The sequence below is a fragment of the Cheilinus undulatus genome, linkage group 19, assembly GCF_018320785.1.
Source record: "Cheilinus undulatus linkage group 19, ASM1832078v1, whole genome shotgun sequence".
Lineage (NCBI taxonomy): Eukaryota > Metazoa > Chordata > Actinopteri > Labriformes > Labridae > Cheilinus > Cheilinus undulatus.
This window is the reverse complement of record NC_054883.1, coordinates 39,539,711-39,565,167: the sequence shown is the minus strand read 5'-3', so window position 1 is coordinate 39,565,167 and position 25,457 is coordinate 39,539,711. Positions and strand designations below refer to the sequence as shown.

The 25,457-nt window shown below is 39.3% G+C and overlaps 1 protein-coding gene across 1 annotated transcript in view; it reads right to left on the bottom strand.

The window, feature by feature from the left end:
- Positions 1-25,457, bottom strand: part of LOC121527620 (protein disulfide-isomerase TMX3-like) — a 70,663-nt gene that overhangs the window by 38,337 nt on the left and 6,869 nt on the right. The window contains exons 5-10 of the mRNA XM_041814637.1: positions 24,722-24,767; positions 19,420-19,500; positions 18,894-18,993; positions 18,582-18,659; positions 16,919-16,985; positions 4,469-4,567 (exon numbers count right to left, since the gene is read on the bottom strand). Coding sequence (XP_041670571.1) covers positions 4,469-4,567; positions 16,919-16,985; positions 18,582-18,659; positions 18,894-18,993; positions 19,420-19,500; positions 24,722-24,767 — 471 coding nt within the window. The remainder of the gene's footprint in view (positions 1-4,468; positions 4,568-16,918; positions 16,986-18,581; positions 18,660-18,893; positions 18,994-19,419; positions 19,501-24,721; positions 24,768-25,457) is intronic.

Genomic DNA, 25,457 nt, shown 5'->3' with positions numbered 1-25,457 from the left:
AGTTTCTATTTGTATTTTGTTTTCACTACTGTGTTCGATTTCAGTTAAGTTTTTATTAGTTTTATTTATTTATTATTATTATTATTTATTATTTATTATTATTATTTATAGGTTTGTTAGTTTAGTTTTTATTTTGCAAAAATGCTTAGTTTTAGTTTAGTTTTTATTACCTCCGCCAAGGAGGTTATGTGATCAGGTGGGTTTGTTAGTTTGTTTGTTAACAACATAACTCAAAAAGTCATGGATGGATTTTGATGAAATTTTCAGGAAATGTCAGAAATGGCATAAGGAAGAACTGATTCGATTTTGGGAGTGATCCGGATCACCACCCCGGATCAGGGAATTTTTTTAAAGGATTCTGTACTATTGAGAGATAGGGCTAATGGCGGAGGTCTGCGCTCTCAGAGTGTGTTTCTAGTTAGTTCTATTGTTAGTTTTAGTTTTTAACTCATAGATGCCGAGACTGAGTGAGCGTCATGCATCTTTAAAAACATATTGAAACAGGCTACTCTTCACTTATCATGTTATATATTTAAATATTATGTTTGAATGCAACTCCAGACATAAAACTACCACCTTGTGAAGTCTTAACCAATCTGATCAGGCTAATTTACACTCCCCAGACTTGTGTGCAGGTACCAGTCAGTATGGCTAAAACTAAGACTAAAACTAAAGATGTTTTGTCTCCATTTTTATTTTATTTTAGTTAGTTTTGTAAATATACTATACGTTTTTAGTTAACTTTTTTTGGGAACAAAACTTAGTTTTATTTAGTTTCAGTTAACTAAAATGATTTTTGAATTTTAGTTTTAGTTAGTTTTAGTTAACTATAACAACCTTGGTCCCGACCCCCAGGTTGAGAACCACTGATTTAGTGGAAAGTTCAAGGTGAACGCTTTGAAGTTTTTCCATCAATTTGATGATACATATGACTAAAAGGAGAAAAATAGTTATCCCCCTACCACATTTGGAGGTAATCACAGCACATACAATCTGATTCCATTGACATTATTTTGCCGATGTAGTTAGTCTTTATGGGCTCATGCTGTACAGGGGGATAAGTTATGCATTATTAGCAGAATGGTTAACAAAACTGCAAGCCGGCATGATGTACTTCACTGTTGTCAGGAGGCTAAGACTCACCTCAACTGCTCCTCTTTGTCAAGTTTACTGGGCTTATCTAAAGCTTGTTTTAGACAGCATTGTCATTTGGTATTGTATCAAAAGCCTCCTTTAGGAGCCAGACAGCTGACACCACTCAAGCTTCATCAAATATTTCTTAAGTCTACAATAGACTCACAAGTTGCACTGCCCACCATCACTGGTCACCTGCTATCTCATAATGAGGAGTCTGTTCAATATAATCAATGCTCCACAGCATTTTTCACTATTTATTGCCATATTCTCTATACATGATCATGACCAAATGAGGGAGAAAAGCTGTTAAAAAGTAGCATCAACAGCCTGGTCTGCACTGGGACTTATCCTAACATGACGATCAGTCAAACAGCTGCTTACAGCAAAGAATGACAAGACATGAGGATGTGTGTAATATGTTATGGATAAGGCTGATGGTGCTATAATGACAGTTTCTACTGGTGGATTGGTCAAACTGGTAAACAGGATGCAGCCTAGGTTTTTAGATGAAACATCCATGCCATCTGGTAATTTACAGCTCAAGATATTTCATTGATTTCTCACTTAGACATATGTTTCGAGTTTTGTGTCAGCACGACTTATTTCTTGTGCTATTTTTCTTCACGAGCAGTCAAAAGCCACTCCACCTCTCCACAATGAGCTCCAGTGCACGAAACTTGACACTTCACTGAAAAGCCCTCAGAGAGAAGCCTGTCGATTCCTTTTTCACAAATTCCTTTCGATTTCAACTCTCTAAACCAACTTATTTCTAACAGACAGAAGCCTCAGACTGTGCCGCCTTTGATCAGTCACACGCTGTTTATCCAATTAAAATGCTTTGGAGACTTTTCTGCATTCAGAGCTGCCAATACCGAGCAGCACATTTGGTAGAGACGTGTTAAACAAACTGAACGCAGCGAGAATAAAAAAAATCCAACCACTGAGCATCAGTGATCTGAGTAGAGTGCACATTGAGGGGTAAAATACTGTATCTAATATTAGAAGGCACAGCGTTGTCTGCATACAGCATCAATTCACCATCTTAAAGAGACAGTTGGTGCGTCTCTCTAGAGCTTAAATGTCCTGTTGCAGATGGTGAATGTTCATTGGAGTCAGTGGAGCAACATTATTCAAACATAGAGGGAAGGGATGTGTTGACTGACACAGCCCCAAAATAAGACTAATGCAGGTTTTTATTTAAGGAAGTTTTGGCAGGATCTTCCTGTGTTTCTTAACCTCTTTATTAGTGGATTGGATAATTTTAGGATGAGAAGCTGAATCATAGAGAGGTGTTAGAGCTGCAAAAGGGGGACAGCTCCATATTTAAAACAAGTTTTCTACAAAACCTCCCAGTATTTCAGTGCTCACTAAAATACTTATTCCTTCACCTCATTAGCAGTTAGACACATGAAATAAAAAACATTTAGATCACAGGTGTCAAACTCAAGGGGGGGACCAAATGTGGCCCGTGAAACAGTTAAATCCGGCCCACAAGATTATCTCATATTTCTGTTCTAACTGGCCCGTCAGCATGAGGTCTAAAGTATAAAAATGTGAACTTCTCCTTGATGATTTAAGATATCCTTGTTAAGTCACAAAATCTGAAAAAGTAAGGAGTAAAAATATTTAGACAAGAAGTCAGGAATGTGGGAAAAGAAATTAATTTGTGTTTAAATTTCACATTTTCAATTTAAGATCCCACAATTAGGACTCAAAGTTAGGATTTTAACTTTTTATTTCATACTTTGAGCATTTCAACTCATAATTTTGACTCCTCATATAATATATTGAGCTATAAGATTCATAATTCTAATTTTTAAGTGATATTTTGATCATTTTAACTAATTATTTTGTATTTTATCTCATATTTTCAACTCCAAACTTTGATGGCATAGTCCCATCCCAACCATTTAAAATTTTAAACCATATTTTGACTTTTAATTTCATGATTACAAATTCTATTTTATATTTTGACCTTTCAAACTCATGATTTTGACTTTCTTCCTAATATATTTGTCATAAAAAAACATAATTTTTCAATTTCAATTTCATGTTTTGATCTTTTTGAACTAATAAATTTACTTTTCTCAGATTGTGAGCCTTTACACTTATCTTTTTAACTTTTAAATGCCAAAATAATTATCATCAGTGCTAAGGCTTTATTTCATATTTTATTACTGGTGAAATGAGGTTGACAGTTTATGGTTGAAAAGGTGACCCTGTTAGGCCCTTAGGTTAGTCCTGAATCTAGAATCCGGCACCTGCGGTGACTGAGTTTGACACCCCTGATTTAGAAGCTTCAACCCTCTGCTTTAATAATAAATAATTGCCTTTGTCCTAACTTATTGTTAACATAAAAAATAAAATCAATCAAATCTAAATAACCAGCATCCTCCCCCTTTACAAAGCAAGTCTCTCATCCACTGAGCCTTGGTTAGCGGGTCCCCACTCACATCACAATCTGGGTTGTTGTCAAGTTCATTGTTGTTCTCGACATCTAAAATGCTGCTGCAGCCTGCCTCAGTGTCGCTCAAGTTGTCACTGCTTAACTTTAAAACTTTGCCATCCATCAACTTTCCTATGTGATGGCTAAAGAGGCAAAAACTAGAGAATTTTAAGTGTTTCTTGAAAATTAACAGATGCTCTTTATTATTGATGTATTTTTAAGATTAGCCCTAATACACTGTTGTAATAATGGATAGTTTATATCTAAACGTGGCACAAAAAGTAAGGAAATTTGTGTTTGGTAGATTATTTCTTTGCGCTTCTTGGCAATAAATCTCCTGGTGTTGGAAAGCCTGTTTATTTCTCTTTTAAATGGCGCCACATTTGTAAGTACCATGCATTTGTGGGATGAGCAGCAGAGCTGAGTATGTGGGTTGTGCCCATGAACTTTGCCAAATCTTCTCTGCCAATGCCACAGAGTTTATTTTGACGTTGCTAATGACTCTTATTTTGAGCTTCTGGTGGTCACAGGTGCTGCCAATCAGGAGCCAATCAGCAGTCTGATTGGCTCCTGATTGGCAGCACCTTTAATGCATACTGAAAATTAGATTTGTTGAAGCTCAAAAGTTTGCCTTTGCCTTGGTGACTTCTCAATAATAAAAATAAACCATAGTAATAAATAAATAAATATAAAATAAAATATATGAAAAAATAGAATAATAAATAATGATAATAATAATAAATTATTCATTGTACAGAATGAGGTATACCTTTGAGAGCATTTTACATAAAACTAAAAAGCCAAAAGGTGCTTTGAAATGTTAGAGAAAAGGTTATTTGGAAGTGAAAAGCACATTATGGATGAGAAATCGTATGCAAACGCCACCTGTTTCTCCAAGCTCATAGAGTGTAAACCCATCAATCTGCAGGTATCCTTGGAAGCGCTCCTTATTCACCCACGATGACAAACTGGCATCTTCGTACTCTGCGACACAAAGAGAGAATCTTTTCAGAGGCACAAAAACAAGTCTATTGACATTCAGCTCACAGTTTGTCTATATTAAAAGCAAAGCAGAGGAGTGTATTGACGGCAGCATTGTGAGAAGATCGCTATGTTTACCACCTGTTTGCTGTCAGGGGAATAAAGAGAGGAACTCGAGCTGAGCATTCAGAGACTAAGGTCAGTTAAACAATGATTAGAAACTGTTCTGAAGGATCGGTGCAGCTGGGCTGAGAAGTCAGAGAGGTCCTTTAGGGTGTGAAACAGCTCGATATGATCAACCTTGAGGTTAAATAACCCAAAAAGCATCACTTTGAAGCACACCTTTTAAAGAGGCTGTGAAAGGGTTTGCTTCTTCCCAAATTTGGTGTCTGTCGTGAAAATTAACCACCATCATTTTCATTCACAATAAGCGCTGTTTTTCTGTTACGCTGGCTCACTTGACCTCATTTCCACAACAAGCATGCTTTTATGTCTTCATAAAAACACATTTGGTTTGTAAATGACTCCCCGACACGTACGTGCATTCATTTTCAGGAGGCATTTTCCTGGCAGATTTTCACACGTTTGAAGCAGATGCATTATTCAACAGATGCATTAGTGCAAAAAATAAAATGATAAAGTGCAACATATAAATAAAAAATGTGCCAAAGTAAAATAACGGATTGCTTCCCCGAATGCAAGCCACATGTTGTTGCTCCCCGGAACATCTGGAAGCAACATGCAAACAGGGGAGCCAGTGCCCGTCCCTCCGGGGTATAAATAGCCCGGCTGCTTAAACGGCGCCGTCTTCCCCGGCTGAGAGGCTACAGGATGCTCATAATTGATGTCAAATGTAGCTCAGACCTCATTATGACATGTTAATAAGTTATCATGACCTTTCTGCAAGCATTGCAATAATTACAAGAGCACTGATGACTTGAGCATAAGCTGCAAGAAGCTGAGAGCGTAATACTGAACATGACAAGCTAAACCCTGAACATATTTTTGAAACCCCAAGGTTATAGCTTGTGCTTGTATTAAAGAAAATGACCTTAATGCAATGCACTCTATTTCTGCCGCTCTGCAAAGGCAGAGCAGCATTATTGTCAAAGCTGCTGAGTCAGTAAGTCTGGTAGACATTCCTGAGAGTTATTTCCACAGATGTTTTGGCTTTATAGACAGCACGCAGCTGCCCGGAGAGAACCGAGGGCCCCCATACTGGGATCGTACAGCCCTGATGAGCCTCTGCGCCGACTGAACCCGCTTCACCTTGAAACAAATTAGAGCTGCGAGCTTCCCGGGCGCCAACATCGCAATCTCCATACTGCCCTACAGGAGCCTGTCAGCCCAGAGTTCACACAGCAGGAGACAAGAGAGAGAAACATGAGGGGCAGGAGGGGAGATGGAATCAGGCGGAGGGGTGGGGTGAGGATGATCCCGTGTCAGAGTTTCTGAGCAGAGGGAGGAGGCAGCGCCGACACATTTCAAGGATGAAGGTTAATCCCACAGAAGACCTCCAAGACAATGCAAATATATTAGAGACAAAGCAAGAGGGAGCGTAAGAGAGGGAGGAAAGTAATACCAGCAGAGAGGGTGAAACAGAGCACTGATGTATGTAGAGGAAAGCTCAGTGAGAATGACGGGACAAGTCAAGCCTTCTCAGAAGATTAACTATGGAAATGCTATGGCTAGCTGCCAGAGAGCACAACAAAAAAGTGACAGCATGGGATGGAAAACATGTCAAGATTTCTGACACTCAGTTTCAGAAAAAGCAACTTTATCTAGAAGAAAGCTGACTGACGGGAAATGCTTAAGCTGGGTAGACAGACCATTGGATCTTGTTGAGAGATGTGCAAAATACTAAAGAAAGCATTGGTTGGCTGCTGCATCATTTGCGGAATTAACCTCTTTGGTGATGAGCAAAAGTATTTTAAAGATGACTTAATGATGGACATTAATCATAGCGCAAAGTAGTCCAGTTTGGTTCAGTTCACTTAGGTGAACAGTAAAACTTGAACTTGCTTGTTTTCAAGGACAACTGCAGCCTTACTGTTAAGTTGTGAAAGCACAGAGTGTCAGACTCCACCTTTTTGGGTTGGAAAGGTACACTTGGTACCCCAACGGTGGGGTTCGGGTTTTCTGATACTTTTACCAACTTCTGACAGTAGGACATCCTGATGAATCTGCAGCTGATCATGATAGTTTAGTACCAACTTAGCTTTTAATTTTTACTGGAAGCAAGTTTGATATCTTCATTTGAAAGAGATACAAGCCACATCCCACATTGTTTATTTCATCACTCATCAGTCCTCCATCTTTGGTCGACCCTGGAGTAGTTTCTGACCTGAAATCTTAAAGGTCACATATTTTACCCTTTTAAGATAAGTTTATATTCGTCTCAGAGGTCCCCAAAACATGCCTGTGAAGTTTGTTGCTGAAAAAAAACACTCGAGTATTGGATTTTTGCATGTCTGAAAACCTCTCTGTTTCAGCCCTGCTCACAATGAGCAGTTTCTGTGTCTGTAGCTTTAAATGTTACTGAGCCGTCTGACTCCGCCCCTGACCACACCCCTCTCTCAGGAAATGGATGTGGCTTAATGGATGTGGCCCTCAGCTGGAAGCTGAGAGGAGGGCCGAACTCTCTCCCAAGTGGGAAGAGCTAAGTGAACCTGGGGGCGGGGCTAACTCCCCACATGACTTCAAGAGTAGAAAATCTAAGAACAGCTTGTTTCAGCACACATTTTCTGAAAGGTGCAGAAAGAGGGGGGGTCAGATTCTTGGGGGGTTGGAGACTGGCCAGGGGCACATATTTTGCTAGAAAAGCCTGAAAAAGTGTATTTTACATAATATGTGATGTTTAAAGACCGTTCCAAAGGGCAAAAATGAACATTTTTAAAAACTGGTCCAAAGGCATGAAGCTATTTTCGTTTACCTATTTCTCATGATATCTGATCCAGATAACTTGAAACCTTTTCATGTAATGTCATTGCAATTGAGGTCACATATTACCATAACTGCTTGTTTTTTTAAAGTATTTTAGAAGTATGACCAAAGAGTAGGGTTGGGTGATACAGGCCAGAAACATTCTTATAAATACAGTGCTGGGAAAAAGTATTTACATCCTTCCTTATTCCTTTTCTTTTCTTCTTTCAATTATTTTATTTCTTTTTGCATATTTGTCACACTTAAATGTCTGAGATTATCAAACAAATTTTAATATTAGACAAAGATAACCAGAGTAAAGAGAAAATGCAGTTTTAAGTGATGATTTCATTTATTAAGGGAAAAAAAACACTCAAACCTACCTGGCCGAATGTGAAAAAGTTATTGCCCCCTAAACTAATAACTTGTTGTAGGCAATAACTGAAAGTAAGCATTTGCAATGGTTCGATATTGTTCCAGGTTTTCTCCATTTGTGGGTAATGGCTCTCACTGTGTTAGGCTGGAGTCTCAAAGCTTTAGAAATGGTTTTGTAGCCCTTTCTGATAGATGTCAATGACTTTGTTTCTCTCTCTTTTTTTTTTTTTTTTTTTTTTTTTTTTTTTTTAAGTTTCTTTGGATCGTGGCACGATGTGTTGCTTTTTGAGATCTTTTAGCCTGCGTCACATTTAGACAGGTTCTATTTAAGGAATTGCCACATTTAGCAGGTCTGGCAGTAATCAGGCTTGGGTGTGGTAAGTGAAATTGAACTCAGCTTACCAAAAAATGTGGTTAATCACAGTTAATTCATGATTTAACAAGGTTTTTTCCACATAGGGCCTGGTAGGTTTGAATTTTTTTCCTCTTAATCAATGAAACAGTTAATTACATATTGCATTTTGTATTTACGCAGATTATCTTATTATCCAAGAGCGCTAACAACTACCTAATGAGTAGGATGTAAACTACAAGCATGGCGACAGTGAACATGGTGATAGTTTTGAGCCAGAAGCAAACATCAATATCAGTAATGATAATGACTGGTGCCAGAACGCACCGGCTACACTCCATTTTTCAAACATTCTTCTCTGCATGTGGATGTAACACTCTTGGTGTTTTGGTTTAATTAGTGACCATTTTAACTGGTGAATTTCAGTGATGATTTGCTGATTAAAACCGAGGCAGAAACTCTTTGTTTAGTTGTCATACATTCAGCAAATATGAATTTAATGAAAAAAACAAAATAATATCAACAGCCACAGATGCTGAAAGTCACCAGATGCAGTCACTGGTAGTAATGATATGCCTATCACACTCAATTTTTTCTAATTTAAATATTAAAATCTAAATCAGAATGCATATGTTGCATGCTGGGTTGACAGGCATCTTTGTCTCTTCCAGTCATTATACTATATCTCATTTAAAAACATACCAACACATCTTATATTTTCCAGCCCCTCCAGAAAGTTCATGAAATATCCTAGACTAGTGTTACTCAACCCTGCTCAACCAAAGAGCCAAATTGTTGAAAAATACCCTTCAAAGAGCCACAATCTAAGTGGTAAGAAGTGGCAAGAATGGTTTTAAGTGGCAATAAAAATAAGTTCAATGGGGCAAAATGGTCAAAAAGTAGCTAAAAAAAGAGTAAAGAAGGCACAAAATGCCAAAAACTGGGTGTAAAGTGATAAAAATGGGGGGAAAGGTGGCAAAAAGGGCGGAAACTGGCAAGATTTGGGTGAGAAGTGATACAAAAATGGGTTGCAGGTGGCAAAAACATGACAAAAAATGAGTGAAAAGTGACTCAAATGGGTAAAAGGCAAGGAAAGGTGGGATAATGGGCAAAAAGCAGCAAAGAGTGGCAAAAATCTGGGAAGAGAGTGGCATTTATTGGCAAAATACATCTTAAATGAGTGAAAAGTGGCAAAAATATCAAAAAGCAGGATAAAAGAGTCAAAAACTGGGGAAAATTGGGCAAAAACTGGATAATAGTGGCAAAAATAAGTGACAAAAGTAGCCTTAAAGCAGTAAAAATAGATTAAAAGTGGCAAAAAATTACAAATTAGGGAAATGGAAATATGCAGACAAAAAATAAAGCTTGACAATTAAATCCAAGTGTGGGAAACAAACTGATTATTGTGACTTGCAATGGAATATTTCTGAGGTCAAAGTTTACCTTTTTAAGGTTTTCTGGGGGAATTATATTTCAAATTAAGCCATAAAAGAGCCACATGTTGAGTCTCCCTGTTCTAGACATTCAATAAATAGTATGTCATTATCCCATTAGCATACAACTGAATTTTGATCAGCAGAGATGATGTATTTTGGATTTATTCTCCTTTCTTTTTAGTAACAGCTGTTAAATGCATCATCCACACTGACCTCTCTGTCTTTGTAAAATTCAAATAAGCCATGCAGTGTACACTGTCCATGTGTGCCGTCATGGAGTGTTGTCAGCGTGTTATCACCTTTTCTGCTGTGATCTCATCTTGTCATCACTTTCATGGGCTGTTAATCTGACTGCCACTCAAGCGCTCCCAATAAACCTATGCAAATAGTCCTCTATCACATCTGGCTGCATTATCTTCCCCTCCACACAAGGAGCGACAAGACCAGGCTGGAAAGTGCTGCCACACTTTAATAGAAAAGCTGATACTGGCCTCCGAATGTTTACTAATGTGTACGAACACAAAAAACATGTTTCAAAGCTAATTCCAGGCGAGTAAAGCATCTGCAAAAAGTGTACCGTGCAGACTTACCAACCACTGAACACACACAATGATCAAAACCATTTAGCCCTTGAAGCACAAAAACAGAGCAGACCTAAACAGCAGTAGAAAAGTGAGGATTTCAGTTATTAAATATGCATGAGACTCTGTGCTGGACTATTTTTTAACAGCCCTCTTCAAAAGGGATGCCGCTGTTTGTGATGTGCACTAAACCAATCAAAGCTCGGCAACAAAACGTCAGATATAATTTTACACAAAGCGTACATGGACAGTGGGACTTTGCCTAGTGGCAGTTATTTTTTTAAGACACAAAAAGTTAGATCTGTAAATGTGAACTGAATTCTAATAAGTATTTCAAATCTTCACAAAAGAATCACAAAAGCAAAACCAGGGGAGAGGATTTCTGTCAGCCTCTGTAGTAGGGACGGGCATTTTAAGAAAGTTAAAAATCACAGACAGCTCTTCAAACAAGGTTGAAACATTTTGCTGCTTCATATGCAAATAAACAGAGCCTCATTCACCTTAATTAGCCTTAAAATATCAAATATCAAATCAACAGCCCGAAATCTAGGAGTAGTATTTGACTCCAACCTCACCTTTACAACACACATCAATAAAATTATACAGTCATGCTTTTTTCATTTACGCACAATTGCCAAAATAAAACCAATTCTCCTCCAGTCAGATATGGAAAAGGTAATCCACGCCCTCATTTTTTCACGCCTGGACTATTGCAACTCTCTCCTGTCAGGTCTCAGCCAAAAAACCCTATCCCGGCTTCAACTTGTTCAAAATGCAGCAGCTAGGCTTCTAACCGGTTTTAACAGACGACATCACATCACCCCGATTTTAGCGTCTTTACACTGGCTACCCATTAGTTTTAGAATTGATTTTCAGATTTTACTTGTTACTTTTAAGGCGCTGAAGGGTCTGGCTCCAGAATATATTTCAGAACTTTTAATCCCCTATGTCCCAGCCCGAAGCCTCAGATCCTCGGGGGGGAACCTCCTGGTCATTCCAAAGTCGAGGCTCAAATCTAAGGGTGACAGGGCCTTCTCTATCAGAGCCCCCCGACTTTGGAACGACCTACCTGAGGAGATAAGGCATGCAAAATCATTGACATCTTTTAAATCACTTCTTAAAACTCATTTTTATAGACTTGCTTTTATGTGATGTTGTCTTCTTCTTCTTCTTCTTCTTATTATTATTTAGTTTTTATATTCTCACAGATTCTTACATATCTTCGTTTGATTTCCTCTTAATCTCACCATTACTCCCTGTCAACCTAATTTTATTTCCTTGCCTCTTAGCCGTCTTTAATTGTTACAGTCTTCCTCACTTTATTGCTTTTATATTTTTATTGCTTCCCTTTTGTTTACCTCTGTTATAATATTGGTCAATTTTACTGCTTTTACAGTTTTAAAGCTTGTTTTACCTTGCTCTACTATCTGTTTTTGCCCTCTTAATTACATTTTACTGCCTTTTCTTGTTTATCCCCTGTTTTGTTTTTACTCCTTTCTGTTTGTCTTTTAATGTCCCATGTTTTTAATTTTGGTCCTCGGTCTCAGCCTGTGTAGCTGGGTCCCTGCATTGCCTGGGTTCCTATCCTATCGCTTTATGGTACTGATGTCTGTCTTGCCTGCATCCTGATGATGTTCATGATGTCTTAGTTGTGCAGTATGCCTCATGTCTGCACTCTGATGTTGATAAATTATTATCTCATCCATATTTTTGGTTAGTTCTTTTCAAGTGTTGGATTCTGCTGATGTTGTCTGCCTGTCACATTATGTCTTCTTGTCTTGGGTTTGTTGCTTTGTTTTCTGTTTGCTTTTGCACTTGTCAAAGCACTTTGTAAACCCATGTTTTTAAAAGTGCTATACAAATAAAGTTATTATTATTATTATTATTATTATTATTATTATTATTATTATTATTAAAAACACTAACAGGTTGTTTAGACCAGTGGTTCTCAATCTTGGGGTCGGGACCCCCTTTGGGGTTGCAAGACACTGAGAGGGGGCCGCCAGTTGCCCTAAAAAACGAAGAATATATTTTTTAAATTACACTGTTGCCACTTTACACTAAATTTGTCAAAATTGTTACCCCTTTTCATCATTCTTTCCTACCAATTTTAAAACATTTTTACCATTTAACACATATTTTGCCAGTTTTAAACTCTTTCCACCATTTTTTCTGCCTGTTTTTGCCACCTCTAAACCAATTCTTGCCACTTAAGCTTAATGTTGTCTCTGTTGACCCATTATTGCTACTATTAACTCCTTTAAACCATTTTTATACACTCAATTTTGCCCATTTTAGCCCCATTTTACCATTTGATATGCCCATTTTTGCTAGTTTAACCAATTTCTGCCAGTATTTGGCTATATTTTCTTTCTCAGTTAACCCATTTTTGCCAAATTAACGCAATTTTAGCCACATCCTAACTCCTTTTCAATCACTATTTATACCTCCATTTTTGCCACTTTAACTAATTTTTGCCCTCTTGTTGCCTTTTTTTTATCTAATTTTTGTCACTTTTCCACCATTTCTGCTACTTTTAAAATCCAATTTCACCACCTTTTCCACCATTTTTTGCCATTATTAACCCATTGTATTAGGGCTGGGTATTGCTAAGAACCTCACAATTCAATTCAATTTCGATTCTTTAGGTTGCGATTCAATTCGATATTGATTCGATATTGATTTAAATGCTTTGATGTTGATTCAGTAAGAAGTAGAAATACAAAAATGACCTGTTGAAAATTTTTAATAATTATTTTCATGCCCATGTGAACATATGTGGAAGGTCGCCTCACATTTTTTAGCAATAAAACATTTGAAAATAAAAATTTGCACAATAATAACTTATTTGTGCATAAGGAGTACAAAAGTAAAAAACATGCCAGTTCTCTATTAACACTGAAAAAGTAAAGTGCATGTACACTTGAATAATATTTCTTTCCTCTTTGAAATTGTGATAAACCTCACATAACATTTTTATGGTTGGTTGTTGTTTGGTAGAGTGCGACCTCCGTCCATACAACGCGAATCACACGCACAGTGACCCCCACTGGCCAGGAGGTGAATCGATATTGAATTGAGGGGGGGGATATTGCGATGCATCGATTAATCGATATTTTTACCCACCCCTACACTGTATCAATTTTTAATACATTTTAAATATGAAATATGGAGATCACAGCTTAACTTTACAATCAACCATGGTTTCGCTGACCTCCATGTGTTTGGCTGGGTGCCAGAAAACTCTCCCATTTATCCCCCTTTATGGACGACCTTGTCTGCATATGACTTTGCCAAATTGTGCATGGCTGTGTTCAGCCACCTTCAGGTACAGTGGGGGTCCCCGGTCTCTGGCACCTTTATTTTGGAGACTGCGGGCTGAAAAGGTTGAGAACCCCTGATTTAGACAAGCATGATCAAGGACTAACAATACTTTACAATACACTCCAAAACCAAGGGGCCGCACCATTGTGCACGTGTCCATGTTATGCATTCACAGAAAGTCTTTAATGATATCCTGATCTCAGAACCAGTGTTAATTTTGACAGGTATTTTTAATTTTAGTCTTAGTTTTAGTCTTTAAATGAAATGCATTTTAGTGTTAGTCACATTTTAGTCATTTCTATCCTTTTTAGTTTTAGTCAACAAATTTTAGTCTAATTTTAGTCCATAAAAAGTCCTCACATTTTAGTCTTTTCTTTTAGTCCAAGCATTTATTTTCTTGCCTAAATCTGGTACCAAATCATGGTCGTGTGTTCTCTGCACTCTGCCAAACCTGGGGTCCCTGCTTTCTACAGCTGAGAGGCAGAATAGATACAGATGAATTGTTTTTTGACAGCTTTACCCACAGTGGAGAAATGTCAAGGATTTTGAACGTCCGACGAAAACATTACATTTTAGTCTGGTTTTAGTTATCTTCACGAAAACTAGTTTTTGTCAGTTTTAGTAGTGACAGATCTATCTTTGTTAGTTTTAGGCTGAATCCCAAACCCGCGCCGACTGACCCTGCAATGGACATGGATTTTTATCAGCTTGCCTCCAATCAACTCCAGTGGGAACGTCACACCCGGGTGAACACGGGATGACTTTGGCATAAAGTGCCTACATCCTAATATCGTGCCCGTGACTTGGGGCAACAAAAGGACGCCGGCAGCTGAGGGATGAGCATTGTAGTTTTTTGGACTCACCATGAGATTTATATTTGCAAGATGGCACAGCACTGGCAAGACAACGAGATCAGAGAGCTTCTATTGATCTGTGGTGGAGATTCGGCGCCAGGCCACAGGGACTGTGCGAGACACAACTATATACAACGTGCCAAACATCGGTGCGTTGATGAAGCACCAGAGGGGAAAAACAGCCACGCAGCTCATCTGCTGGTGATCAGACCCTGGTCTGCTTTGTTAATAGAGATCTAAAAAATTAAAAAAACACTCCAATATCTTAGTTTAATGTTATTTATGGATTATTTGCCTTTTTGTATCAATCTCATGAAAACTGCTCATACATATTTCTGTGTCTCTTACTGTGGCTTGGTGTCTCTACATGCTTTGTGCAGTGAGGCCGTTACTGATAAGAATGAATGGTGGCGAATTAGCCACAAACTAAGAGGTTAGCTGTGCCTCTTTAACAGCTTTTCCCCCTCATGCATTGTAGCCTACAGGAAGAGGTCGAGGCCGTCATCTATTCAGGAAGTAACATGGAGCGCTTCATCGCTTGGTCCAGACTTCTCAGTTTGATTCGTGCCTAAATGACAGGTTTGAAATCTCCCGTGGACTGGACCAAAAGAGGTGATCTCAGTCAGATTAATCATGATTAATCACAGCCTAGTGATGTGATTAACTTGATTAATTTCCTAAATCAATTAACAGCACTTATATATAAGTGATAGATGTACCTTACAATGAACAAAAACATAGCATGTCGCTGTCTGGTGATAGTGAAACCAGACTGTATTTAAATAAACTGCTCAGTTATTTTTAAGGGGGTGGAATAATTTCCTCACCTTTCTCTGATGTCAAAATAAATCTTATTAACAGTATAAAACTAAAATTCAGTCACACATTGACATGAGAGTTTTCACATGTTTACAGCAACCTTACTCCAACATATCTGGGTGTTTTTAGGTTACAAGCCCTAAAACTATACAACAGATTCCATGATTATGGAAGTGACATTTATTGTCAAACTATCTACTCCTTAAGAGGGTAGTCATGTAAAAAGAAAAACAGATCTGTGAGCGGATTGTTAAGCAGTAAAAAGTCTCTCAAGGGTTAAATAAGTGCAAATACCAGCTGACTTCATTATTCCTTTGCTAAGTTTCCTGTACCTCACACATACCATCTATGTCATGGTGGTAAAAGAGTGTCACTGGCTGCTGATGCAAATGAGTCTCTGACGTCCAGACAAACAGAACATCATGCAAAGTAAGAGAGAAAAACACACGAGCTGCGTCTGCCTTTTTTCTCTCAGAATTCAGCATGCAGTGAGATGATTTTCAGCAACATGAGTCCTCTGAGAAACACAGCAGGGCACAGCTGGAAGGAAACCAGATGCAGAAGACTACAGGTGGTAAAAAAACAAACCAGAATCAGGCAAACTACTTCCTTTTATGCAGAATGGGAAATATTCTCTTTGTAAGTGCTTAAATGAGCCGTTATTTTTCATTCATTTTACCTGATAATTTGTTCCTTTTTCACTTTGTACAGGCTTCAAAAGGAAGAATAGACACCCGCCATGTGAGGAAGGAAGGACACATGTCAATTTGCCATGCTGCTCACCTTCCCACTCCTTGACGAGCTTAATACCCTGTCACCATGGCGATGCTAGACATCCACCACATCCTCCGTATCAAGGTCCTGGAGGACTCTGCAGAGAGTGGAGTTTTTGTTGTCAACGTGTATTGCGGCGAGCCTCTCCTGCTGAGATTCTGGCGCACAAAGTCGCCTTTTCGTAACAGTCAGGTGGAGCAGACTGATGTGAATTCCCAGGGGGCGCCCGCAGAGGTCATTTTTGTTTTGCGGGTGCTACACCGAGCGCCGAACCTGCCCAACAGCCACTACTGGGGGCCATTTGTGTTTGCATTGTGCCTCGATGCTCTTCACTTCCGCTTCCGCCTCCCGACTGAAGCCCTCAGCGGCAGCGAAATACAAGAAATCATGGAGGAATGTGGTGGACTCACGCTGTTGCGGTGAGGAGCTTCCAATTGAACGACAGAAAAAGCAGCTCTTATGTCAGATGTGATGTTTTGTAGAGACTTGACGGCTGCTTCAGTGATTCATCTCGGCTTGTAATGACTGTATATACAGTACCGGCTCTGCATTGGTTTCCTCAGTATAAACTGTGGTCTCTCACGCCCATCCAACCTCAGCCTGCTATGTTATGCATGTCCGCCCTAAGACAAACCACCACAACATCACTGGCCTCGCCGCACACACAATAGTGGGCAGAGCCCCGGGTGCTTTATGACGGGCCAGGGACACCATAACTCAGCGTGGTGAGGAAGATGAAAGAGGGACGGAGAAACTGGAGGAACACTGCCAGAGAAAACAAGTACTGCAGGGAAGGCTGGACGAGGAGCTGGATACAAAAGGCTCCCTACTGGCATCTTAAATAATTTCTTCTACCTTCATACAGACAAAACTGTCCAAGACAGCAGCAGATGAAGACAGGGTAACAACATACTCACCGTCGTAGGTAAAGTAGCCTCCATCCTTGAAGACCACAACTGCAGGAAGCTCTGGCAAAGTGACTGACTATTGAAAAAAAATAAACAAAAATATTAATTAGATTACCACAGCAGCAATAAGGCAAGTCCTATGCACCTTATATTGAGGGATCCCTTGTTTTAATTACCAAAAAAATAAACAAAACTCCTGCATACCGTCTAAATGTAGCAAATATTTGGCTATGTATTTTTATGATTTAGAAGGTGGTCTCTCTGTTTCTTTTGCAGCAGCTTTTGGTTGGAAATATGACTGAAGATCTGACTTTCTTTAAAGCTTTGGTCGTTATTTTTCATGGATCTGACACAGGCCCTGCTTTCTGAAATTGCAGCCCAAAATCTTTTGATAGTCCACCATGTTTGACTGTAGGTACTGTGTTCTTTTCTTTGTAGGCCTCATTCCATTTTCAGTAAACAGTAGAATGACATGTTTTTCCAAAAAGCTCTACCTTAGTCTCATCTGTCCACAAAATGTTCTCCCAGAAGGATTGAGGCTTACTCAGGTACATTTTTGCAAACTCCAGTCTGGCTTTTTTATGTCTCTTTGTCAGCAGTGGGGTTCTCCTCGGTCTCCTGTCATAGCGCTTCATCTCAATTAGATGACCACGTATGGCCTGAGCTGTCACTTTTTCACCCTGAGTCTGCAGGACAGCCTGAATTTGTGTGGAAGTTGACTGAGGATGTTTATCCACCATTCCAACTATCCTGCGTTGCATTCTTTTGTCCATTTTTCTCTTCTGTCCACTTCCAGGGAGATTACCCACAGTTGTATGGGTTATAAACTTCTTGATTATATTACGCACAGTGGACAAAGGAATTTCAGGATCTCTGGAGATGATCTTGAAACCTCGAGATTGTTCGTATTTTTCCACAATTTTGATTCTTAAGTCCTCAGACAATTCTGGGCTCTTCTTTCTCTTCTCCATGCTTGGTGTGACACACACAGACACACAACACAAAGGCTGAGTCAACTTTTAGACATTCTAACTGGCTTCAGGTGTGATTTCTAGATTGCCAGCACCTGTTACTGCCACAGGTGACTTTAAATGAGCATCACATGTTTGAAAAAAAATTATTTACCAAAAGTTTTAAAAGGGTGCCAATAATTTTGTCCTGCCCATTTTTGAGTTTTGTGTAAAATTATGTCAATTTTGGCTTTTTTCAGCTGCTTTTTGTGTTGCTTCAATGCACATAAAGTAAATAAACGTGTATACCAAAAACATTTGTAATTGCAACAACTTCTGGGGGAAATGGTGTATTTTCTGGAAAAATTCCAAGGGTGCCAATACTTTCATCCATGACTGTAAGTGCATCAATTACACTGGACTTTACATTTCTTTCAGAGTTACAAGAAAATGTGTATTAATGGTATTTTGATAAGGTAAAACTTGGCCATTTTAATCGCCATTTTGTTTGAGTGGGGAATTTTTCCTCCTTCAAATGGAGGCATGACTGAAAAACCTGAGAACCACTGACTTGAAGAAAGAAAACTACACTGAAAAAATGCAATTTTCTGCTCTACTACAATCTTGAATACAAGCCAAGATTGAAACATGTACTCCATGCTCAACACTGAAGTGTATTATTAATATATGATGACAAAAGTGATGTATATTTAAGGAGTTACCTCTGGAAAGACTTCCTCTGAGGCTGAGAAGAAGTAAGTGTAGACGATGAGCTCAGAAGCTACGTCGTTGTACTTCTCCTTTAAAAGCAAACACACATTAAAAAGCATTACATGGAAGTAATCAGAGTTTATAAAAGATGGAGAGGATGAGTCACTGGAGGGTATTAAAAACAAGCTTTTCTCTCTAAGAAGTAGTAAAAAGCAGAGTGGTGCTTCTGTTATTCATTCGCTGCACCATTTTAGTGTTGTGGTGGATCTAAGGAGGGCAAATAAAATGCTTTTTCATGGTTTTAGGTCATAAATGATGCTTACTTTGAGGGGAGATTCCCCACCAACGTACACAAAAAGCACATCGTGTCGCTTCATCATGTGCTCGAACATCTGCCTGCTGGGAAGTGCTCGCACAGCCGGCCTAAAGAGGAAAATAAAACAAACATAAGATGACTCCATTCGGCTAACAATGGCCAACTGAGGTGATATAAAAAATTCCTAACAGCTCTGTGAATGATTTCTAAGCTGCTGGCTCCACCAAGTGGGCTTTCAACAACCTGCAGCCCTGATTCGAGTCAGAGCCAAGCTTTTGATCAAGCCCTCTGTCACGGATCTGGCTCAATTTCCCTCAAGGAGGAGAAATCTGTCAGGCTCGGTTGATACAGGGGCTTAAACTAGAGCATCAAAAGGTTGAAATCCACTGAGCTAGGAAACAAGTATGGCCCGCATTGATAAGCCTGCCTGTATGGGTTGTGTTTTCACAGCATGTTTTCCTGAAAATTTGAGCTTCTACTTATTTATCAGTTTGGAAATATTTTCTGTCAGGAGACTGACGGCTGTGACTCACCCCGCCACCCTGTTTGCAAACTCTACGATGTCATCTTTGGTCCTCGGGCCTTTGTAAGTGTAGGCGAGATCCCCCTTTAACCTGGAGAGGACACAACAAAACAAGAGACAGAGGGAGAGGATTTAGATCAGGGGTTTCAAACTCAATCACAGCAGGGGTCTGATTCTGAATTTGGGTCTAACCTGAGGGCCTTACAGGGTCAAGATTTAACCACTGACTGTCCACCTAAATGATTTTGAGATTAAAAGGTCAACATGATAAGTTAAAAACTCAAAATCTGAGATAATGACTCAAACTTACAAGTTTTAAAGGTAAAAACATCACATTTAAAGTCAAAATATTGTTTTTAAAAGGCAAATCATGAGATGGAATTCTGAAACCATGATTTTTAAGTCAAAATATGAAATAAAATTCAAACTCATGAGTTTTAAGGATAAAAAAGAGTTAAAAGTCAAATTTAGGAGTTGAAATGGTCAGCAAAACTGAGAAAAAAAATCAAAATCACGATATTTAACAATCAAAATATGAGATAAATATGGAAATCGTGAGTTTTAATTGTCAAAGTATGAGATTAAATTTCAAATTCATGAGTTTTAAAAGTCAAAATGTTAAATGTTAAAAGTCATGAGTTTTAAAGGTAAAAAAATGAGATACACGTCAAAAGTAGGAGTTGAAAAAGGTCAAAACATGAGATACAAGTCAAAATCATGACTTTAAAAGGTCAAACTAGGATTTAATGTAAAATTATGAATCTAAAAGGTAAAAATATGAGATAAAAAGTCAAAGTTATGAGATGTAAAGGTTAAAATATGAAATAAAAAGTCAAAACCATAACTTTTAGTCATAACTGTGAGATGCAAAATTGAAATATAAAGAAAACACAAATTTCTCCTACGTTCCTGGCTTTTATCAGGAAGGGGCCATCCCCAAACTGTTCCCACAAAGTTGGGAGCATGGAATTGTCCAAAATCTCTTGGTAAGCTGAAGCATTCAGAGTTCCTTTGACTGGAACTAAGGGGCCAAGCCCAGCTCCTGAAAAACAAGCCCACGCCATAATCCCCCCTCCACCAAACTTTACACTTGGCACAATGCAGTCAGACAAGTACTGTTCTCCTGGCAACCACCAAACCCAGACTTGTCCATCAGATTGCCAGATAGAGAAGCGCGATGGTCGCTCCAGAGATGGTGTCTCCACTGCTCCAGAGTCCAGTGGCGGCGTGCTTTACACCACTGCATCCGATGCTTTGCATTGCACTTGCCGATGTATGGCTTGGATGCAGCTGCTCGGCCATGGAAACCCATTGCATGAAGCTCTCTCTGCACTGTTCTTGAGCTAATCTGAAGGCCACATGAAGTTTGGAGGTCTGTAGCAATTGACTCTGCAGAAAGTTGGCCACCTCTGCGCACAATGCACCTCAGCATCCACTGACCCCGCCCCGTCATTTTACGTGGCCTACCACTTGGTGGCTGAGTTGCTGTTGTTCCCAATGGCTTCCACGTTGTTATAATACCACTGACAGTTGACTGTGGAATATTTAGGAGCCAGGAAATTTCACCACTGGACTTGTTGCACAGGTGGCATCCTATCACAGTACCACGCTGGAATTCACTGAGCTCCTGAGAGCGAGCCATTCTTTCACAAATGTTTGTAGAAGCAGTCTGCATGCCTAGGTGCTTGATTTATACACCTGTGGCCATGGAAGTGATTGGAACACCTGATTTCACTTATTTGGATGGGTGAGTGAATACTTTTGGTAATATAGTGTGCATATACACTACTATTCATTAAATATTTCGTAGACATTTAGGAGGTGTGTTGTGGGTAGTTTTGAGCTCAGAATTAGCATTAGCACTGTTGCCAAGTCTGTAGTTTAAATCCCACACATTAGGTAGTTTTATATGGCCTGAGCTCTTTTGTGTGCCCTCTAGAGCATTGTTATTCAACCCTGCTCATCCAAAGAGCCAAGTTGTTAAAAAATATCTTGACAAGAGCCACAATCTAAGTGGTAAAAAGTGGCAAAAACAGCTTGAAGTAGCAATAAAAATAAGTTAAAGTTGGGAAAAATGGTCAAAAAGCAGCAAAAATAAGTGAAAAGGGGCAAAAATGGGAAGAAAAAGTGAAAAAATGGTCAGAGTGCAAAAACGTGGAAAAAAAAATGAGTGAAAACTGACTAAAATTGGCAAAAAGCAGTCAAGAGTGGTAAAAATGGCCGAAAAAGGAAACAAGCGGTATTTAATGGCAAAAAGTAACTTAAATTAGTTTAAAAAAAAAAAAAAAGGATACATGGGATGAAAGTGGACAAAATGGGAAAAAGTGGCAAAAATTTCACAAAATGGCCAAAAATAGTAGAAAAAGGGGTATTTAATGGCAAAAGGTGGCTTAAATTGGTGAAAAGTGGCAAAAATGGTGAAAATGGCAAAAAAGGTTCCTTTTTTATGGTTTTCTAGGTGAATAATATTTAAAACTAGAAAAGCACTCAGAGAGACCTCCGCCATTAGCCCTATCTCCCAATAGTGAAGAATCCTTTTAAAAAGTCCTGGATCCATACCCATGTACCCCCCACCACAGCATTCGCCGATTACTCCCTCCCCAGTTGGGTGGAAACACAGTGAGGCAAAGCATTGGCTTCGCTACGGTGGACTGTCATGGCAAAAGCATTGCCTACTGGTGCCAACAGATGCACTGACAGTCTCACCCATGGTCTCACTGGACGACTGGAAGTCATGGCAGAGGGTGAATATTCCTCTATTCCTCCCAGCATTGTGAGTATTCTCACTACAATTTGCTGTCTTTCTCTCTGTTACGCTCCGACTCATCTCCTCGACCGGGCGCGCATCTTTCAAACTCTATAAACTCCAAAACTTTGAATGGAAACACACGCAAAATGCTGCTGGGATTGAAGTTACTCATGTCCACCATCTCCTGGCGTAAAGTGGTAACAGCGCAGAGCTCCACCATTAGGCCTATCTCCCAATAGTACAGAATCATTTAAAAAAAATCCTGGATCCAGACGGTGATCCGGATCCTCCCAAAATCTAATCAGTTCTTCCTTATTCTATTTCTGACATTTCCTGAAAATTTCATCAAAATCCGTCCATGACTTTTTGAGTTATGTTGCTAACAAACAAACAAACAAACAAACAAACAAACAAACAAACGGACAAACCCACCCAATCATATAACCTCCTTGGCGGAGGTAATGAAGACATAAAAGAGCCACAAATTATCACAAATGAGCCACATGTGGCTTCAGAGCCACACATTGAGTATCACTGCTCTAGAGGTTTCCTTCTATAACACACGTCAGGTATAGGCAGGAATATTCACAAGAATAGACGTGATGCGCCTGGATGCATGTGAACACAATGTAAGACAGATATCATATATCCGGCCATACTTTAAAAGTAACTCTGCCCAGTACTGCTTTGTATATTATTTGGATGTCTGATTTAAAAGAAGTTAAAGCATGATCAAGGGCTGTACAAGAGTGTTGATGCATTTTTCATGTTTTTTTGGATGATTCTAAAAAGTAAAACTGGAGTCAAGTGTCAGCTTTTGTTGTCCAAAGTTTGTGCCTCAGATCTGAGCACGGCAATATCAGTCCATCTCTGATGAAACCCATCAGGACGAGCTTCAGCAGCACAAAGGTTAACCTAATATAAGTCATCATCACCTCTAATGGAAAAACAAAAACAAACAGTCCCTAACTGCGTCCCAGCCAGGCAAAACGCCCAGGTCCATCTCCTCCTACATTCAGAGTGCATTAGGATTTCTAAGGTTGCATCAGCCTGAAGAGCTTAATGAACTCTGGGGGAAACAGGCTCTAAATCAAGTCTCCCTTTGTCTCTGAGGGAGCCATCTCAAGTCTTCGATGGATGTTTCATCACTTGCTTGGTTTGATGTTATGAACCCTGCTGTGATCCTGTGGAACTTTCCCAAATGAGCTTGATGAAACTGAACAGGGAGCCCATTATGGCAGCAAGCGGATAAATGGCTGTGTTTCAAATATATGGAGGAAACTGTGCTGTGTGGAAAGATCATTTCTCTCAAGTCAACATGAGCTCTGCCACTGAGCAGCTGGTGTCTACCTTTACTCATTTTTTCCTTTTAAAAAATGTCATTTATACTTCAACAAAAGCAGGTAATGAGACGCAAGGGAGAAGCTAGTTGATATAGAGGAATAGCGATTAAACAGCAGCCTTTATTTGCTGATGAATGGATCAAAAGATAAATTAATGTGATTGGAGAATTACCTGTGTGATGGGAATTATGACAAAACTGCTAATGTTGTTTTTAAACACACTTTACACCCTGAGAAATGTATGATTAACAGCATCCAGCAGTGTAATATGTAATCAAATTTACCCTCCAAAGGTGTGAGCTGAGTTTGTCACACAGTTAACCCTTAAGGAGGCAGCAACAACACCTTATTCCCTCCTGAATCAATCTTCTAGTGGCATCTCAACAGGCCAAACCTTGTGGGACATAGGATGGCAGTGGAGTAAAAGGATGCTGAACACTAACTTACAAGGAGTTCAAGGAGGCAAGGTGATGGCAAACAACTAAATTACAGCCCCAAAACATGCTTAAGAACTGAATCTTTACCTGTCTGACACAAATACAGAAGATTAAAAGCTTAAAAACAGTGTAATCTGCAGGTGTATTGTGAAGAGAAAATGATCATACTGTTTTTAAACCATGTAGGTCTGCAAGCCACTCAGTAAAACTTTAAATCTTCTTTGGTTTGCTGCAGGTGCATTCAAAGCTGCACTGAGTGGTGGATAAAATTACAGCCATTTGACTAAAGAAAGTGAACATAGCACACCGTAACCAAAGTAAAGCCATTTTTAAGATGCTAGGGGAGCACTTGCACAAGATGATCAGTACAATGCAGAAGCAGGTCAACCCCAGGCATCCAGTTTGTTTGACTGAGTGTGAGTGCTCTGTTCTGTGCTCAAACACTCAACGGCTGGACAAGTTAGGCCTCTACACGGTACAATTACTCATGCACATGCTCAGTCCATGGCATGTAATCATCATGAATTGTCTCCTTGCATAAATCAAGAGACACAGGAGGGAGCCAGAGCCGACTAAAATAAAAAAAAAAAACAAGACAAAACATGAGTAAAGCTGCTGTCCTGTTCTCTATGTTGTACTCCATTGTGCTGACTCTTTCTAGAAAGCTTCATGATGAGATGATGTGGCCGGATGTGTGTATCCATATTAAGAGACATGTTGAAATTAAGCTTTAAATGGAGTTGAGACAGTAGAGGTTGAGAGAGATCAGTGAGCATTACTTACAGTTTTATTGTGGGGTAACCACGGACGCCAAACTCAGATGCCATTCCTGCAAAACAGAAGACACTTAAAGCATCCCAGATGAAAAACTCTTATTATTTTCTTCCGTGTGACTGTAAGATCAGGACACCCAACTTAAATATATCTGATCAAAAGGAATAGCTTTACATTTTTAGATAACAGAGAATCTAATTTTCTTGTTTGTGATGATATTAGAAGTTTAACCTCAGGTTTTCTCCAACAAATATTGAGGCTTAGTGACTTCTTATATCTGGAAAGAGTCAGCTCACATTTATGTTGGTCTTAGATGAACTAAGCTAAGCTAAAGCGGCTATAATTACTTCTTCAACCAAATAACAGGAATGAGAGCAGTTTCCGTTCAAGTCTAACCCGCAATTTCCACATGGGACGACCGCGCCGCACTTCGAAGTGCCGTGAGTTTGCTGTGACCCAAGGCGAGCAACCTCACCCACTGGAAGCGTGTCTAGAGCGCTGCACCACGGCGTGCAGCCCTAATCAGCAGGCTAAGATCAGAACTGTGGGTTCACGCAGGAGTACTATGTCAACAGTGGACAATTTTACCTTATTGCAGGGGTGTCAAACTCAAGGCCCGAGGGCCAAATCCGGCCCGTGGTACAGTTATACCCGGCCCACCAGATCATATGATATTTTTATTAGAACTGGCCCACCAGTATGAGGTCTGCAGATTTCCTCCAGTATAAAAATGTAAACTTAACCT